A 20,505-nucleotide genomic window follows, 5' to 3' on the forward strand; every position below is an offset into this window, starting at 1 on the left:
CTCTGTGCATCGTAGTGCAAGGTCACAGACACAACTCTCGATAGAGTAACAGACCCTGCTCTTGGTACTGCTTCTCTTCCACCCCATCCTAATCCCTCTGAGACCAATTATGGTATATCAGTCTCCCAAACACACCCAGTATCCATCTACACAAGGACACGTTTTAGCACCCCAAAGTGGGTCTAATACATTAACACGCACTATGTTTCGAAGCTTCAGATGTTTATACAAAATGAGGAGGCAGATCCAACGCATATGCCAAAGCATCACTAGGGACTGACTTGGCAGGGAGGGAAGGGAAAAGAAAGCCCTCCTACACAGATACGTTACAAGGTAACGTTATGGCTCCGTTCCACAGAAAATCATTCAGTGTCTTCTGAAAACTCTGAAACGTCTTTAGAAAGTTACAGGATGCGTAAAATATAGGGCACCACTTTGGATTCGTCTTCAAGGAGCGAGTCCCCAGTGTCACTTCAGAAGCATACGTGAACAAAGGGCCTGCTTAAATATATATATATATATATATATATTTTTTTTTTTCTTTGGCGGTACTGGGGCCTCTCACTGTTGTGGCCTCTCCCGTTGCGGAGCAAGGCTCCGGACGCGCAGGCTTAGTGGCCATGGCTCACGGGCCCAGCCGCTCCGCGGCACATGGGATCTTCCCGGACCGGGACACGAACCCGTGTCCCCTGCATTGGCAGGCGGACTCTCAACCACTGCGCCACCAGGGAAGCCCTTAAATATATTTTTTAAACAAAAATGAAACATTTAAAGCTTAAAGATCTAATCTTATATGGCAACTTTAAGTAAGGTGGTCAAGTGATATTATAAATGATGAGAGTTTCAAACTTACTAAAACCATTTTTAGGAAGGAAAATCAAATGTTATTAATAGTGTTTGAGGTTGACGTCCGGGAAGATGGCGGAAGAGTAAGACGCGGAGATCACCTTCCTCCCCACAGATACACCAGAAATACATCTACACGTGGAACAACTCCTACAGAGCATCTACTGAACGCTGGCAGAAGACCTCAGACCTCCCAAAAGGCAAGAAACCCCCTACGTACCTGGTTAGGGCAAAAGAAAAAAATAAACAGAGACAAAAGGATAGGGACGGGTCCTGCACCAGCGGGAGGGAGCTGTGAAGGAGGAAAAGTGTCCACACACTAGGAAGCCCCTTCGCAGGCGGAGATTGCGGGTGGCGGAGTGGGGAAGCTTCGGAGCCGCGGAGGAGAGCACAGCAACAGGGGTGCGGAGGGCAAAGCGGAGAGATTCCAGCGCTGAGGATCAGGGCCGACCGGCACTCACCAGCCGAGAGGCTTGTCTGCTCACCCGCCAGGGTGGGCAGGGCTGGGAGCTGAGGCTCCGGCTTCAGTCGGAGCGCTGGGAGAGGGCTGGGGTTGGCGGCGTGAACACAGCCTGAAGGAGGTTAGTGCACCGTGGCTAGCCGGGAGGGAGTCCGGGGAAAAGTCTGGACCTGCCGAAGAGGCAAGAGACTTTTTCTTCTCTCTTTATTTCCTGGTGCGCGAGGAGAGGGGATTAAGAACTCTGCTTAAAGGAGCTCCAGAGACGGGCGCGAGCCGCGGCTAAAAGCGCGGACCCCAGAGACAGACATGAGACGCTAAGGCTGCTGCTGCCGCCACCAAGAAGCCTGTGTGCGAACACAGGTCACTTTCCACACCCCCCTTCCGGGGAGACTGTGCAGCCCGCCACTGCCAGGGTCCCGGGATCCAGGGACAACTCCCCCGGGAGAACGCACAGCACGCCGCAGGCCCGCCCCCGCACTCCATGACCCTCCCTACCCCCGGCCTGAGTGAGCCAGAGCCTCCAAATCAGCGGCTCCTTTAACCCCGTCCTGTCTGAGCAAAGAACAGACGCCCTCCGGCGACCTACACGCACAGGCGGGGCCAAATCCAAAGCTGAACCCTGGGAGCTGTGCGAACAAAGAAGAGAAAGGGAAATCTCTCCCAGCAGCCTCAGGAGCAGCGGATTAAAGCTCCACAATCAACTTGATGTACCCTGCATCTGTGGAATACATGAATAGACACCGAATCATCCCAAATTAAGGAGCCGTGTGGATGAAAGGCTCTTGGTGCTGCAGCCAGGAGTTAGTGCTGTGCCTCTGAGGTGGGAGAGCCAACTTCAGGACACTGGTCCACAAGAGGCCTCCCAGCTGCACATAATAACAAACAGCAAAAATCTCCCAGAGATCTCCATCTCAACGCCAGCACCCAGCTTCACTCAACGACCAGCAAGCTACAGTGCTGGACATCCTATGCCAAACAACTAGCAAGACAGGAACACAACCCCACCCAGGAGCAGAGAGGCTGCCCAATATCATAATAAGTCCACAGACACCCCAAAACACACCACCAGACGTGGACCTGCCCACCAGAAAGACAAGATCCAGCCTCATCCACCAGAACACAGGCACTAGTACCCTCCACCAGGAAGGCTACACAACCCACTGAACCAACCTTAGCCACTGGGGACAGACACTAAAAACAACAGGAACTACGAACCTTCAGCCTGCAAAAAGGAGACGCCAAACACAGTAAGATAAGCAAAATGAAAAGACAGAAAAACACACAGCAGATGAAGGAGCAAGGTAAAAACCCACCAGACCTAACAAATGAAGAGGAAATAGGCAGTCTACCTGAAAAAGAATTCAGAATAATGATAATAAACATGATCCAAAATCTTGGAAATAGAATAGACAAAATGCAAGAAACATTTAACAAAGACCTAGAAGAACTAAAGATGAAAGAAACAATGATTATCAACACAATAAATAAAATGAAAAATACTCTAGATGGGCTCAATAGCAGAATAACTGAGGCAGAAGAATGGATAAGTGACCTGGAAGATAAAATAGTGGAAATAACTACTGCAGAGCAGAATAAAGAAAAAAGAATGAAACGAACTGAGGACAGTCTCAGAGACCTCTGGGACAACATTAAACGCACCAACATTCGAATTATAGGGGTTCCAGAAGAAGAAGAGAAAAAGAAAGGGACTGAGAAAATATTTGAAGAGATTATAGTTGAAAACTTCCCTAATATGGGAAAGGAAATAGTTAATCAAGTCCAGGAAGCACAGAGAGTCCCATAGAGACTAAATCCAAGGAGAAATATGCCAAGACACATAGTAATCAAACTGTCAAAAATTAAATACAAAGAAAACATATTAAAAGCAGCAAGGGAAAACAACAAATAACACACAAGGGAATCCCCATAAGGTTAACAGCTGATCTCTCAGCAGAAACCCTACAAGCCAGAAGGGAGTGGCAGGACATACTGAAAGTGATGAAGGAGAAAAACCTGCAGCCAAGACTACTCTACCCAGCAAGAATCTCATTCAGATTTGATGGAGAAATTAAAACCTTTACAGACAAGCAAAAACTGAGAGAGTTCAGCACCACCAAACCAGCTCTACAACAACTGCTAAAGGAACTTCTCTAGGCAAGAAACAAAAAAGAAGGAAAAGACCTACAATAATGAACCCAAAACAATTAAGAAAATGGGAATGGAAACATACATATCGATAATTACCTTAAATGTAAATGGACTAAATGCTCCCACCAAAAGACACAGATTGGCTGAATGGATACAAAAACAAGACGCATATATTTGCTGTCTACAAGAGACCCACTTCAGACCTACAGACACATACAGACTGAAAGTAAGGGGATGGAAAAAGGTATTTCATGCAAATGGAAACCAAAAGAAAGCTGGAGTAGCAATTCTCATATCAGACAAAATAGACTTTAAAATAAAGACTATTACAAGAGACAAAGAAGGACACTACATAATGATCAAGGGATCGATCCAAGAAGAAGTTATAACAATTGTAAATATTTATGCACCCAACATAGGAGCACCTCAATACATAAGGCAAATACTAAGAGCCATAAAAGGGGAAATTGACAGTAACACAGTCATAGTAGGGGACTTTAACACCCCACTTTCACCAATGGACAGATCATCCAAAATGAAAATAAATAAGGAAACACAAGCTTTAAATGATACATTAAACAAGATGGACTTAATTGATATTTATAGGACATTCCATCCAAAAACAACAGAATACACATTTTTCTCAAGTGCTCATGGAACATTCTCCAGGATAGATCATATCTTGGGTCACAAATCAAGCCTTGGTAAATTTAAGAAAATTGAAATTGTATCAAGGATCTTTGCTGACCACAATGCTATGAGACTAGATATCAATTACAGGAAGAGATCTGTAAAAAATACAAACACATGGAGGCTAAACAATACACTACTTAATAACGAAGTGATCACTGAAGAAATCAAAGAGGAAATCAAAAAATACCTAGAAACAAATGACAATGGAGACACGACGACTCAAAATCTATGGGATGCAGCAAAAGCAGTTCTAAGAGGGAAGTTTATAGCAATACAATCCTACCTTAAGAAACAGGAAACATCTCGAATAAACAACCTAACCTTGCACCTAAAGCAATTAGAGAAAGAAGAACAAAAAAACCCCAAAGTTAGCAGAAGGAAAGAAATCATAAAAATCAGATCAGAAATAAATGAAAAAGAAATGAAGGAAACGATAGCAAAGATCAATAAAACTAAAAGCTGGTTCTTTGAAAGGATAAACAAAATTGATAAACCATTAGCCAGACTCATCAAGAAAAAAAAGGAGAAGACTGAAATCACAGAATTAGAAATGAAAAAGGAGAAGTAACAACTGACACTGCAGAAATACAAAAGATCATGAGAGATTACTACAAGCAACTCTATGCCAATAAAATGGACAACCTGGAAGAAATGGACAAATTTTTAGAAAGGCACAACCTGCCAAGACTGGATCAGGAAGAAATAGAAAATATGAACAGACCAATCACAAGCACTGAAATTGAAACTGTGATTAAAAATCTTCCAACAAGCAAAAGCCCAGGACCAGATGGCTTCACAGGCGAATTCTATCAAACATTTAGAGAAGAGCTATCACCTATCCTTCTCAAACTCTTCTAAAATATAGCAGAGGGAGGAACACTCCCCAACTCATTCTACGAGGCCACCATCACCCTGATACCAAAACCAGACAAGGATGTCACAAAGAAACAAAACTACAGACCAATATCACTGATGAACATAGATGCAAAAATCCTCAACAAAATACTAGCAAACAGAATCCAACAGCACATTAAAAGGATCATACACCATGATCAAGTGGGGTTTATTCCAGGAATGCAAGGATTCTTCAATATACGCAAATCAATCAACGTGATACACCATATTAACAAATTGAAGGAGAAAAACCATATGATCATCTCAATAGATGCAGAGAAAGCTTTTGACAAAATTCAACACCCATTTATGATAAAAACCCTGCAGAAAGTAGGCATAGAGGGAACTTTCCTCAACATAATAAAGGCCATATATGACAAACCCACAGCCAACATCGTCCTCAATGGTGAAAAACTGAAAGCATTTCCACTAAGATCAGGAACAAGACAAGGTTGCCCACTCTCACCACTCTTATTCAACATAGTTTTGGAAGTTTTAGCCACAGCAATCAGAGAAGAAAAGGAAATAAAAGGAATCCAAATTGGAAAAGAAGAAGTAAAGCTGTCACTGTTTGCAGATGACATGATACTATACATAGAGAATCCTAAAGATGCTACCAGAAAACTACTAGAGCTAATCAATGAATTTGGTAAAGTAGCAGGATACAAAATTAATGCACAGAAATCTCTGGCATTCCTATACACTAAGGATGAAAAATCTGAAAGTGAAATCAAGAAAACACTTCCATTTACCATTGCAACAAAAAGAATAAAATATCTAGGAATAAACCTACCTAAGGAGACAAAAGACCTGTATACAGAAAATTATAAGACACTGATGAAAGAAATTAAAGATGATATAAATAGATGGAGAGACATACCATGTTCTTGGATTGGAAGAATCAACATTGTGAAAATGACTCTACTACCCAAAGCAATCTACAGATTCAATGCAATCCCTATCAAACTACCACTGGCATTTTTCACAGAACTAGAACAAAAAATTTTGCAATTTGTATGGAAACACAAAAGACCCCGAATAGTCAAAGCAATCTTCAGAACGAAAAACGGAGCTGGAGGAATCAGGCTTCCTGATTTCAGACTATACTACAAAGCTACAGTAATCAAGACAGTATGGTACTGGCACAAAAACAGAAATATAGATCAATGGAACAGGATAGAAAGCCCAGAGATAAACCCACGCATATATGGTCACCTTATCTTTGATAAAGGAGGCAGGAATGTACAGTGGAGAAAGGACAGCCTCTTCAATAAGTGGTGCTGGGAAAACTGGACAGCTACATGTAAAAGTATGAGATTAGAACACTCCCTAACACCATACACAAAAATAAGCTCAAAATGGATTAAAGACCTAAATGTAAGGCCAGACACTATAAAACTCTTAGAGGAAAACATAGGACACTCTATGACATAAATCACAGCAAGGTCCTTTTTGACCCACCTCCTAGAGAAATGGAAATAAAAACAAAAATAAACAAATGGGACCTAATGAAACATAAAAGCTTTTGTGCAGCAAAGGAAACCATAAACAAGACCAAAAGACAACCCTCAGAATGGGAGAAAATATTTGTAAATGAAGCAACTGACAAAGGATTAATCTCCAAAATTTATAAGCAGCTCATGCAGCTTAATAACAAAAAAACAAACAACCCAATCCAAAAATGGGCAGAAGACCTAAATAGACATTTCTGCAAAGAAGATATACAGACTGCCAACAAACACATGAAAGAATGCTCAACATCGCTAATCATTAGAGAAATGCAAATCAAAACGACAATGAGATATCATCTCACACCAGTCAGAATGGCCATCATCAAAAAATCTAGAAACAATAAATGCTGGAGAGGGTGTGGAGAAAAGGGAACCCTCTTGCAGTTGGTGGGAATGTAAATTGATACAGCCACTGTGGAGAACAGTATGGAGGTTCCTTAAAAAACTACAAATAGAACTACCATATGACCCAGCAATCCCACTACTGGGCATATACCCTGAGAAAACCATAATTCAAAAAGAGTCATGTACCAAAATGTTCATTGCAGCTCTACTTACAATAGCCCGGAGATGGAAACAACCTAAGTGTCCATCATTGGATGAATGGATAAAGAAGATGTGGCACATATATACAATGGAATATTACTCAGTCATAAAAAGAAACGAAATTGAGCTATTTGTAATGAGGTGGATAGACCTAGAGTCTGTCATACAGAGTGAAGTCAGTCAGAAAGAGAGAGACAAATACCGTATGCTAACACATATATATGGAATTTAAGAAAAAAAATGTCATGAAAAACCTAGGGGTGAAACAGGAATAAAGACACAGACTTACTAGAGAATGGACTTGAGGCTATGGGGAGGGGGAAGGGTAGACGGTGACAAAGCGAGAGAGAGGCATGGACATATATACACTACCAAACGTAAGGTAGATAGCTAGTGGGAAGCAGCCGCATAGCACAGGGAGATCAGCTCGGTGCTTTGTGACCGCCTGGAGGGGTGCGATAGGGAGGGTGGGAGGGAGGGAGGCGCCAGCGGGAAGAGATATGGGAACATATGTATATATATAACTGATTCATTTTGTTGTGAAGCTGAAACTAACATACCATTGTAAAGCAATTATACTCCAATAAAGATGTTAAAATGAAAAAAAAATAGTGTTTGAGATAACACTCAATGTTAATTTTAACAAATAATGGCACAGTTATAGATTATATTTAATATTATTAGATATCTCATTCTACATTTTAAAGTAAAATACTCTCATCTCACTTAGCATTGGATTACATAACTATAAGAACTAGAGAAATATTTGTGAAAACAGATATACTTCCAAACATTATTTGTGCCATATAATATAATGTCCCTCATTTAAATATTCTTGGGACAGTGTATTAGGAAGAATCTTCTAGCACCAATTTAAATAACAATGGTTAACTTCCAGTAAGAACTCCAGGAAATTTATATAGTTGTATTAAAATTTGTGAAGGTAGCAACTATAAAATAGAACTATTTAGACTGGTCAAATGAATAAGAGGTTTTATAAACTATAGTTTAACTAATCTGTACCTGGCACTTTCATCTTTTTTTCTTATTTATATAAAGTAGCTCTTTTATGAGGTAAAACAAAGGTCATGTTTTTTGTTACTGACTCAACTTAAAAAACTTCTTTAAGCATATTCTGAATTTAAATATAAACAGAAATTACCTGTAAGTATTAGGTTAAAAAGCCAGTTTTAATTTTTAAGGCTTCCACTTAGTACTTTGCTCTCCTTTCCTTAAGGGTAAACATTTGGGAAATAAAGCAATAAAATTACAACAAATCATAACATTTTTTGTTTAGCATGTCATGGATCGACACTTCTGATACCTTATTTGAAATACATGTAGTAGTTTTTACACATTCTAATATGTAAAAATCATTCCTACCCTTCTGTGAAAGTTCCTTATTCTTTCTCTTCAGTGTGGCGTGGCCCACAAGCTGCGGCCAGGCCAGGCAGAGGAGTGCTCTGAGGGAGCTGTGACCCTGCCTCTCTGCCCGGGACACAGTGCCCCCAGGAAGGGGTGCCCAGGTGACATGGTGGTTGAGGGTGGGGACAGAAAAGAGAGCACTGAGGAGCCCACGAGCCTGGGGTAGACCTGAGACTCTCCTTCCTCCTTCCAAAGGCTGCTTCCTTTGCTCTTGCAGCACAAGCAGTGGATGTCGTAAGGGGTGCCCTGGAGTCTAGTATTTGCTCTGTTACTTCTGGGTCTCTGTCTGCTCACGTGTAAAATGGGAATAATGCTGCAGACCTTCCTTCTTTAACAAGAAACTTTTTACGTGGGTGAAAGAAAATGGTGATTTCAGAAGTTGAAAAAATTTAGGTATTCCAATTTTATTTAAAGCCATGCAAATATAGTTACTCTACAATAACCTATAAATATCTGAAATCAGTTTAGTTCAACTAAAAATTCATCATTATTATTTTGTTATTCATATATAATCAAGCATAGAAAGGATCAAGCTTTTTAATCCTTATATTTTAAATACTCTGGAAAAATCAATACTTACCTAGTCTCAAGAATAATGAAAATGCCATGATGAGGTATCACCTCATATGGCCTCATCAAAAAGTCCACAGATAACAAATGCTGGAGAGGGTTGGAGAAAAGGGAACCCCCCTACACTGTTGGTGGGAATGTACATTGGTGTAGCCACTATGGAGAACAGTATGGAGGTTCCTTAAAAAAACAAAAATAGAACTACCATATGATCCAGCAACCCACTACTGGGCATATATCCAGAAGAGGAGACAAAAAGTCTAATTCAAAAAGCTACATGCACCCCAATGTTCAGAGCAGCACTATTTACAACAGCCAAGACATGGAAACAACCTAAGTGTCCACTGACAGATGAATGGATAAAGATGGAGTGGTACGCATATACAATGGAATATTACTCAGCCATGAAAAAGAATGAAATAATCCCATTCGCACTAACATGGATGGACCTGGAGATTATCATACTAAGTGAAGTAAGTCAGACAGAGAAAGACAAATATTACACAACACTTCTATGTGGAATCTAAAAAATAATACAAATGAATCTATATACAAAACAGAAACGGAATCACAGACAGAAAACGAACGTACGGTCACCAAAAGGGAGAGGAAGGAAGGGAAGGAGGGATAAACTAGGAGTTTGGGATGAACAGATACAAAGTATTACACATAAAATAGGTAAACAACAAGGACCCACTGTATAGCACAGGGAACTATATTCAATATCTTGTAATAACCTATAATGGAAAATAATGTGAAAAATATGTATGTATATAACTGAATCACTTTGCTGTACACCTGAAACACAATGTTGTAAATCAACTACACTTCAATTAAAAGAAAAAGAATAATGAAAATGATGCTGGAAATTCTTATGCATTTGAGTGAAGTGGTAGGGAAGACTTTGCCAGTGTACACCACTGAACTATTCCTGGAAAAAACCCTCCCTCCTGCCTTCCATTTCTCTAACTTAAAAACAATAAAAAAGGAGGAGGGGGAATTGTGGCATTGTCTAAGAAAGGAAGAAATCATAATGGAAGTAATAAAGTAAAAAAAAAATTGTTATTTAATAACGTTAAAGAAAAAGATTATCATTTTGGAGGTGAATGTTTATGAGATTTCATCCATTCTCCATTAGTTCTTTGGATGTGACCTTTTAGGCTGATACTTTATAGGATAATTGCATATTCGAGAAGTAGTTCCATTAACTGAGTTTTAATAGTAACTGATATTTTTCTATCTGTGGGCTGGAGGTATAAAGCCACAAAACACACAGAAATTTAATGTATAAGAGAGGCATTAAATAATGTGAAAACTGACTAATGGTTTAATAATTTTGATTCCAATATTACATTTTGGTTTCTTCACCTATAAAAGAAGCAGTAAGACCTACTAAATTATCAAGTTTTCAAAAATATAATTACAATGGACTTCCCTGGTGGCGCAGTGGTTGAGAGTCCGCCTGCCAATGCAGGGGACACAAGTTCGTGCCCCGGTCTGGGAAGATCCCACATGCCACGGAGTGGCTTGGCCCGTGAGCCATGGCCGCTGAGCCTGCATGTCCGGAGCCTGTGCTCCACAACGGGAGAGGCCACAACAGTGAGAGGCCCGCATACGGCAAAAAAAAATAATAAATAAATAAATAAAATATATATATACACACATATATAAAATTACAAGGTAACCACAAGTACTGTGTCCTAAAATAGTCTGTCACTTATAATGAATTTAAAATTACTACTAAACAGATCAGCATTTGCCATAATAGGTCAGATTCACAAGCACTGCTATCATAACACTGTCCACTTCATTAAAAAGCTTTAACCATCTCACCAATGTTTTACAGGCACTTAAGTTTCTTTTTTACTTAAAGTATGGTTTTCAAATCTTTAATTTAATTTCTCCCTACTCTGTTTTCTCAGACTGAGAACACTCTTCTTCACTCTACTCATTTCCATTTTTCACTTTCATCTACAAACTCTTTACTCAACTTTTCAGAACTTCCTTCCAATCTGCTGAGGCAAAATTCTCTTCAGCCTTTCCTGTGTATTCTCTACTTATGCTAGGATTTTTTAATTAAAAAAAAAATTAAAGACACAAATCTATATTTCGCATTGTGTTAGTGCTCAGATTTTCAAATATCGGTTAAAAAGAAACTAACTCAGTAGAGAACCACACTTTACACTTTCTATATAAATGATTTTCAATAAACTATTCACTATTTTTAAAATTTAGATTCTCCTGAGATAAATTAGTGAACAATCGTGAAAATGCACAATTCTGATGATTACTCCAGTATCTCCCAAAGAAATTAAATATAGAAACTGAAGGGAAAAAATCTATTTGCCTTATTTCCTAGTAATGGACATTGGACATTGCAGATATGATGTTGCTTGCTTATCAGAATGAAAAAAATCATATAGCAGGTAACATCAATAAAAGGAAACATCATACCTCTGACCTGTCTTTTGAGTAATTTTCTTCCTCACTGCATAGAGAGTTCTGTAAGAACATTCATTCATTCAATTGACATTAACTGGTTCATTCATTCTTTTCATTTATTCCTTTAATCTCACTCTCTCATTCGCTCGATTGATTGATCAATCAATCAATCACTGAACCTTTTTTAGTGTGCCAGGCCCTAGAGACACACAGATAAAAAGCAGTTACAGGAGCCAGACAGTCTGGAGTGGGGAGCCACATGTGCAAAGAAGACGTGGTACATATACACAATGGAATACGACTCAGCCAGAACAAAGAAAGAAATTTTGCCATTTGCAACAAGATGGGTGGACTTGGAGGGTATTATGCTAAGTGAAGTAAGTCAGACAGAGAAAGACAAATACTGTACATCATAACTTATAGGTGGAATCTAAAAACGAAAACAAACGTGGCTATAACAAAAAAGAAACGAACTCACAGATACAGAGAACAAATGAGTGGTTACCAGTGGGGAAGGGGGAGGGACAAAAGGGGATTAAGAAGCACAAACTACTATGCATAAAATAAATAAGCTACAAGGATATATTGTACAGCACAGGGAATATAGCCAATATTTTATAATACTTATACATGGAGTATAACCTTTAAAAATTGTGGATCACTATGTTGTTCACCTGAAACTTACATAATACTGTAAATCAACTCTACCTCAATGAAAAAAAACAATTATAATGCAGTGTGGCTGCCAAGGGAGGAGGGTTTGAGGGGTGGAGAAAGGGGAGCAGGATAATTTTATGCAGAAGATGACGGCCATGGTTTGTTCTAAAGACAATGAGTTTGCCTGATAAAGCACAAGGCAAGGAGCGCTTCAACACAAGGAAGCAGCACCCACAGAAAGAAGGAAATTCATGGGCCTTCTAGTACAACCTGCATGGGCAGAGTTCAGGAAAGAAGCGAGTACACTGTGATCAGAACGCCAGGAGAGCTCAGCCCAGGCCAGACTACGAGGGGCCGTGGGAATTACAACTCCTTGGACTTAGTAAATGTTCAATAAATGTCTGCTTCACTGATGTTAATTTCTTAATCACCAACAATACCAAGTTTAATTAAAACTAAGACGTATCTCAGGGAAAATATCTACCTTTTTTTTTTTGACCCAATATTTTTATTGTTAAGTACAGTAATTCCCTATTGCTACATGAATGAGATCACTACTAGAAAAGGAAAGAATACTGAACACTAAAAGTCATAAGATACTTTAGTCAGCTACAAATATATATACGTTCCTAATATCATTCATGTGCAGCTGAGATAATTCAGTCTGGAATCCTGAACTGTACATAATAACAACAACTTAATTCAAAAGGAAATATCTGACATACAGGTTTATTCTTCCAAAGGATACTATTTCTCAGCTTTGGTTTTTAATGCTGAAGTGTATCTATGTCTTAGATTATAAGAAATTTAAAAATCCTAAGCTCTTAAACTCTGAGCTGTTCTAAATGGAATGACTGTATCTGGAAATAAACCTTGTAGAGCTCCTCAGGATTCTGATCAATTGAGGCTGGTTGGCAGGCATGCCTTTTATTCTCATGAAATGCTCCCTGTGTGTCCTCTTTGGGCAGGAGCCTTAAAAATTTAGCAGTAGCTAAATCAACTTGGTAAGCTTTCAAATAGATATTTGGTGGGAAATTAATTTGCTTAAAATGTTTAGTTTTCCAACAGATATAGAGTCTGTTAGCATTTGAGCTATAAAATTGACACCTAATGGATTGGTCTTTTAACTAAAAGTTCACTGTTGAAAAACTTTATACTTCACTTTTCATTGTTTCCTAAATTTTGCCCTACTAAAAAGCTACATGGCAATTTAGACTTTTAAAAGATCTGTAAAGCCTACTATATAAAGGAATATTAAGATACCGTTAAAGTGTGGCAGCATGAAGTCTGTTCAGGTTTTTTGCTACCATAAATTCTGTATAATTATTTTCCAAACAAACTGAGTTCCTACTTAAGGAGAGAAAATATTTATTAAGCACATCTGCATTTCAAAGCTCTTATTCTGAGAACTTTTCTACATAACTGAACAGATTAAAGTAAGATCATTAGTCTGTATTTTTTGTATCTCATTTCTTCAGTAAGAATTAGTTTCCCTGTTTACCTACGCATTACAGCTTTCAGTTTTATCATCGTGCAACAGCAAATTTTGCCAATCGGAGAGACTGTACTATCTTTTTTGGAAAGTACATCATCTAACATGTTTTGCTTTATATCTCTCTTCAAAACTGGTAACTATATAGAGTGAAGTAAAAAAGTGTAATCTGTTTTCCTTTCCCAACCATAAGACCTTCTTCTATCTGGGCCAGACTTTGATATTTGCCCCTTGGCTGAGAATCTGCAAATCCAACTTCACACTTAGCTGCAGTGAAGTAGCCCTGCAGGCAGGCCGACTTCAACGAACCACTAGTGGTATCATCATTAAAATCCTGCTGAAGGTCACCATGGCAACCGCCTGCTGAGGCTTCACTGCTGCACTCGGCATCTCCTAATCAGCTACCATGTGAAATGCAAATTCAGACAGTCTGAAAATTAGTCAAGAAGAATAGGGGATGAGGATGCAGATATGTGAAATATTCATGCGCTTCGTGGAAAAAAGAAGACAGCATGAATGACACAACAAAGGACGGCCCCTGACATTCTCGCTATCATTTTGCATGACTATTCACACCCTACTGTATTTCCAGGCCGAGAGTTCTGCAGTTGGCTTTGTGAAGTGCCGTATTTATATTCTATACCCAAAATAGTAATTAAAAATGGCTAACATAATAGCATTAACATCAAATAAAGGTAATACTTCTAAATTACCACCACTGCCTTGTAAGAGTTTGTTCTAATTACCTGAATACCAATGCTGTGAAACAAAAAAAACCAAGCGTCATTGATTATCAATATCAAAACTATTAGGAAAAAAAAGGTACTTTCAACATCCTAGGACCACAAATGCCTTACATATGGTAAAAATTCTTTAGAGATATTTATTATTCAAGTTACATGGACTCACTCTTCCTTATATAAAATTGGAACCGACTGCATTCATTTCACATAGAAAGAGTGCTAAGACCACCTAAAAGGTGAACATTATAATTGTTTTATATTTTTCCTTTGCCCCTTTCCATTTTCCTTGGGCAAAACATCTGCTGCTCATGAGCAGGTGAGATGTCCTAAAACAGTGGTTTCTCTGGGTGGGTCCCCAGTGAGCTTTCCAAAAACAGTTATGTGAACACACTTAGTTAACCTGAGACACTGCTATTCTGCATATCTCCTCCTTAAATATAGATAAAATCATGATGCATTAGGCAAAAATGGGAGATGTTTTGTTCAATGAAAAACTGGATGTTGGGTGGAGCCCAAACAACTCATTTCAGTGGGCTCCCAAAGCAAGCAAGGATCCAGCTCAGATCTTAACAAGGTAAAGTCCTCTAAGATTTTCAATTCTACCCAATGTACTTTTTACCACATCTACAGTGATAAGCACAAACATTTCCTACAGGAATCTGACTGCAGCAGTGAGGTGGTGATGGGACAGATCTTGTAAAAGCAAAAGGAAAGAGGGTAAAGCTGAAAGAATAAGACTGAGACGCATGCAGCTGAGAGATGTTTGCTTCCACTCTGGGAAAACATGGGCCGAAGGGAGGGAAGGAAGTGGTGCCAGAAGAGAAAGTTACAACTGTGTGCTGCTCTGAGACCATAGGCATGAGGAGGGACCCTGTTAAGAGGGGCCACTGGACATGCTGGTCGCCCAGAGCCTGGCTTCGGCATTAATTCTGCCCTCTGCCGTGTTTAGGAGGCTGCAGTCAGCCGCTGTTCCCATCCCACGTAGGAAGTGGCCGGTGTCACACCACGTGCTGTGCTGTGTTCCTTTCCACGTGATGAACTAACTGTGGTCACCTCTCTAACAGCCAAGCCTCCGAGAGAAGGAAAAAGGAATGAAGGTGCTCTTTCTGCCACCTGTACTTGTCATTTGTATCAATGGATAAAAGAAGATTCTATAATAAAATGCAAACATCAGCAAAATGAACAACATGAACGCATGACTGAAAAATGACTTACCTCCTCTGAATAGTGATCTGAAGGAAGAGGTGGGTAGTCACACTGCTCTATCTTCTTACACAGCGAGTACAAGTTCATTTTGTCGCCATAGAAAGGACTCTGTAACGCAGCCATCTGTAAAATGCTCCCAATGAAACTGATATAGTTACATGGTAACTTTAAGGGAGATTTCATCAAGTATATTACACTGCGGGGGGTGGGGGGGTAATTACAAATACTTTAAATAAAGTTCTGTAGGCATTTTGTGTTTCATGAATATCCTTTTCAGAGAATTACTGAGTAAGTCCTAAAAAGTCTTACTTCAATTTTTGGTTATTATTTTCAACATTTAAACTTTCCTAAAAGGGAGAAATGGTTAGCATATAATTATTTAAACATATACACATGCACACATACGCAGTATAAAACAGTATTAGAAGAATAAGAAAATAACTTAAGACTCTTTGTAAATACAATGCTACAGGAACGACTAGTATATCTCATGACTAGACAGACATCACTGGTATATATCAACCATGTAATGGTCACAATACAACAAAAATGAAACTGAAGTTAAAACTGAATTATAATCTAGCAATGCTTGGGGAACGAACACATAACATTTTATTTCACACGACAGTTTCTGTAGGAAAAGGTTATTTTGAGATAAAAAATGTCTTCTCAGTCTGAATGTTATAACTGATCCTCAACTAGTTCACAATGAATTAGAACTGCTTTTCTTTTTTGATGATGTCTCGAAAACACGAAATGTGCTCAAAAGCCCTAGGAGTCTAGCCGCTACTTCAAGGCATCCAAATGAGATTTTTATGTAGGAAAAAAAAAACGACTCTAAGAATGAATGCCTTTTAAAAAGACATTATTGAATTTAACTTTAAGACCAGGTTCTAACTTGACCTGATTTCAGGTGTGAGCAAGGACTGCGGTTAGCAGGGTTACAAACTAAAAATTCAATTGAAAATGTTCGCCTCCTGAATCTTTGAACTGCGGGCGTGAGACTACAACACGGAGTACGACGCTGCCCCCAAGTCAGTCACCCTTTTCTACATGTGCTAATAAGTTTGATTTTGGAAGGACAATGTGTACATTCCCCAGACAGGCTGGGCGTGCGTGCAACACGCTGGGCCGAGCAGTGCTCCTCGGTGGGGTGGGCGTCGGCGGGGACACATGAGCTGCGAATGGCTCTCATCTGTCTGGGCCGCTGCAGGCAGAGCTTAACTCCTTCCCGGCCTGGACGGCGGGGCTGGGGGGGGAAGCAGAGCTCAGAGCCGCCCGGCAGCCCTTTCCTAGATCTCCTGCAAAACCGCCTTAGGAACAGGTGTTCCCCACGAAGAGAAGAAACCCCCAAACAAGGTGCATGTCCCTAAACATACAAATTTCCACTCCATTTGAGAGGAAATTTCTAGAAGAGGGGCTACAATAATAATAACATGTTTTGTTGAAATGCGAGGACACTTTATGATAAAACACAATCTTTAAAATGCCCCCCTTGAAAAATAGACTGTGTGTATAAACTACTGTCTCTCCGTGTTTGCAAAAACCCTAAGTAAACGTCCGTATATTCATTATCATGTGCCAGGAGTTCATTACAGTACTTTTGTCTCAATACTGCAGTGTTAAAAAAAAAAATCTGAATGTCCCCTAAGGAGTTAAACAGGAATAGTATATTTTCATGCAACTCCTGCTTTGACAGATGAAAAATGTCAACTGTCCTGTTTTTATTTTCAAGCTTTTGCACTATTCATCTGGTTCATTAGTGCATCTCGATGCTGCCCCTGACAGCTGCTCGCCCTCTCCTCCCAGCAGCTGAATTTTTCAGGCTAATTTGATCCTCCACACTGAGACGATCGCTAGAATGATTGACTTGCTCCCTGACCTCCAGGGTCCGACTTCCCTGATTAGTATTCTGGGGGTGTTGGAGGGACGAAAGCCCACTGTCTGTCTTTGGGGCTGGTGGCAGCTCTCTTTTTTTTTTGAACTGTAAGCCACCAACCTACAACCCTGGAAGGATGCAATTGCTGCACTGAACAATAAAGGAAATGTGTAAAACCTACTTTTCCATGTAAAGGTCCGTGTAGCAAAAGCACAGCATCTTGATTTTAATTAGTAAAGTCTACTTTGTTGCATATCAATTAAAACTGTACTGCTAGTTTTTTTTTTTGAGGTTTCAGGAATATCTGAAAGTCTAATTTTCTGAGTTTAAAATACGTTTTCGAAAAAGGCTTCCCACTCCTTCGTTGTGAATGGTAAATTCTTAGTGGGATACAATATAAAATATCGATGTGACGCTATGGCCAATTTTTTAAAGCTAAACTACTGGGCATTTTTATTGACATTCTATTAATACAGAACCAGAAAGATATACAGCATCAAGGTAAATTAAATCCTTAGAAAAATTCTAGTTCTTCCCAATCACCTACACAGAGCAACTGAGGAAATGTGCTGAGCTGAAAACTAATGTTACCATGTTAAATACTGTAACTCAGAACCATCCACAACACATAACACACATGAATGGAGGAGTGTCCAAAGAAATAATTTTTATTTTGGTGTTCAAGTATACATAAAAATGGGACACTGCCTCTCAAAGGCAAATCCAGAATGTGAAGAATTATTTGAGTTTTGACATGGGAGTCTGCTGCTCCTACAATAATTAGCAAACTTCCCAAAAAATGCTTATTACCTCAACTGAACTTTTTCTTTTTCATTGCTAAATTTAATTTCTTTAGTGGAAACCAATTTGCTGTTTACTTTTAGGTGTATAAAGGGAAAATGTTGCTTTGATAATATTATTAGACTACGGCCTGAAGGAATCTAAGGTCACCTAAACAGGTATAAAATATTTTAAAATGTACAAAGTGCCTTTTAAACTTTACAATAACTTAATATAATCAAATCAGTGCAACACTGTTCCAACCTATTAACATAATATAATATAGTAAGCATAAATCTCTTTTAATCTCATGTGAATACGTACAAACATGTATTTTGTTCTATCACTAATTCATAACTTTTCTTAATAAAAATTATCCTAAGGATGTTCTTTAAGAACATTTTTAAAATCTCTTTCTTTTTAAGTGGTCATTAGTTTATTTAGTAGGAAGAACAAAATAAACAATCTCAGGTTCCTTAAATTAAGGAAATTTGAACCTGCAATCTGTAAAATAATAATTAAAGATTATGATACACATTTTAAAAAACCTGCTGCTGCTCTACTTCCAAGTAAAGGTGGAACAATTAAAATAGATGATCTCATCATATATTCCATTTAAGTCAGGAAGACGAGACATAAAATAAAGAGTAAGAAATACACTGGTTTCTACCTATCCAGTTCAGATTTCCTTTGTATACCTTAAAATATGAAAATGATTCAATGTATTATTTTCCTTCATTTTATTTTATTAAAAGAGTTACCGAGATGTAGGTTAAGTTTTAGTTAACAGCTTTGACTGAAAGCCTACATTCCTAGGAAAATTACCATTCAATTAAAGAAGTAAATTACGGAAGTCCCTAGCATGAGTGTTCTCTGATACCATTACTATATAACATGAATATAAAATGTGCTCATAGCATGCTTTCTTCTCTTCACTCAAACTGTCACACTGCAGTACTTGCTAGAGGATCTATCTACATGATTCCATCTTCCTTTGATAAATTATCACCAGTAGAACAGGTGAGAGAGAGTATTTCACTGAGCTTTACCAATATAAACCGTTACTCACGGAAACTAAGTGATAACCTAGAAGAATTATCTGTCTACAAACTATCCTTAAAGCTGAATTAATCTACATAAAAGTGAAAAAAAATGTGACAAAGCTATTTACTATGCTTTCATATTTTACATCCATTCTATTATATCCATCCTGTTACGCATGGGCAACAGTTTTTTTTTTAATAGATCTTCAAATGTGTATTTTTATAAGTAAGATTATATAGCAACATTATATTAACATAAAAAACATTTAAGAAATAAAACTCCCATCAAAAGGAAACAATTTAAAATTATATTAGAGGAAGTAAATGTGTAGAAATGTACAGTTACTAAATTTCATTATACGAACAGTTACTAAGTCAATGAATTAACTTCCTCATAATTAAAAAGCTAATTCTTAAACATCACCCAGAAAAAAATAACTATATACTATTAGGATAGGGGAAATATATTCCAGTAAGTAAAACCTCTTCAATATATGGAATTTATCACCATTACCTACCTCATACAGTAGACAGCCAAGGGACCAGATGTCAGATTTGAAGTTGTACCCATTTTCATGTATTCTCTCTGGAGACATGTAATAAGGTGTACCCACTGCAGAAAGAAACCAAATAAAACAAGAGAAGGAAAAGAATGAAGATGCCGCTGTGCTAAGAAATTACATCCAAAATTCCAGATTTAAAATGTCATCAAAATAATTCATTAGGATCAGAAGATTGCGCTGGGGAATACTCAAAACTTTTAAACTTCCTCTTTCCTCTCTGATCCTTGAACAGCATGTTTACAACTATCCCACTTTAAAAAGGGTGTGGTGGGTTACACTTTATTTCCTTTTGATCAATTCAGGGAGAATCTAGGGAGCATAACTAAAGAAAAAGAAAGGAATTCTAACACAAAAATCTACTAAGTGACTCACATTGATTTCATTTCTTGATTTTTTTAAACATGGCTTGTATATCCCAAATAATTAAACATGATGATATAATAATTTTAAAATAAACAGCAATACATAATTGAGTAGAGTACATATAAATAAATCATACTTATTAACTTTTACAGAAACATCCCTTAGAACATTGTTGTGACTCTTAAAATTACAAATGATATAATCATTAACCTTCAGTACCTTACTCCCACTTTATAAAGAATAA

At 38.4% G+C, this 20,505-nt stretch overlaps 1 protein-coding gene across 20 annotated transcripts in view; it reads right to left on the reverse strand.

Moving 5' to 3' along the window:
• The window catches only part of NEK7 (NIMA related kinase 7), a 153,112-nt gene that overhangs the window by 16,440 nt on the left and 116,167 nt on the right, over positions 1 to 20,505 (reverse strand). For 10 of the 20 annotated variants that reach the window (XR_004524419.2, XR_004524420.2, XM_033849228.2 and 7 more), the window contains 2 exons: positions 19,854 to 19,948; positions 15,643 to 15,798 (listed from right to left, as the gene is read on the reverse strand). Coding sequence is in view for 13 of the 20 variants with exons in the window: in XM_033849228.2 (XP_033705119.1) it covers positions 15,643 to 15,798; positions 19,854 to 19,948 (251 nt within the window). In the remaining 7 variants the exon portion in view is untranslated. The remainder of the gene's footprint in view (positions 1 to 15,642; positions 15,799 to 19,853; positions 19,949 to 20,505) is intronic. The other 10 variants (XR_004524445.2, XR_012329860.1, XM_033849173.2 and 7 more) reach the window with 2 other exon arrangements.

The sequence above is a fragment of the Tursiops truncatus genome, chromosome 1 (assembly GCF_011762595.2).
Source record: "Tursiops truncatus isolate mTurTru1 chromosome 1, mTurTru1.mat.Y, whole genome shotgun sequence".
NCBI lineage: Eukaryota > Metazoa > Chordata > Mammalia > Artiodactyla > Delphinidae > Tursiops > Tursiops truncatus.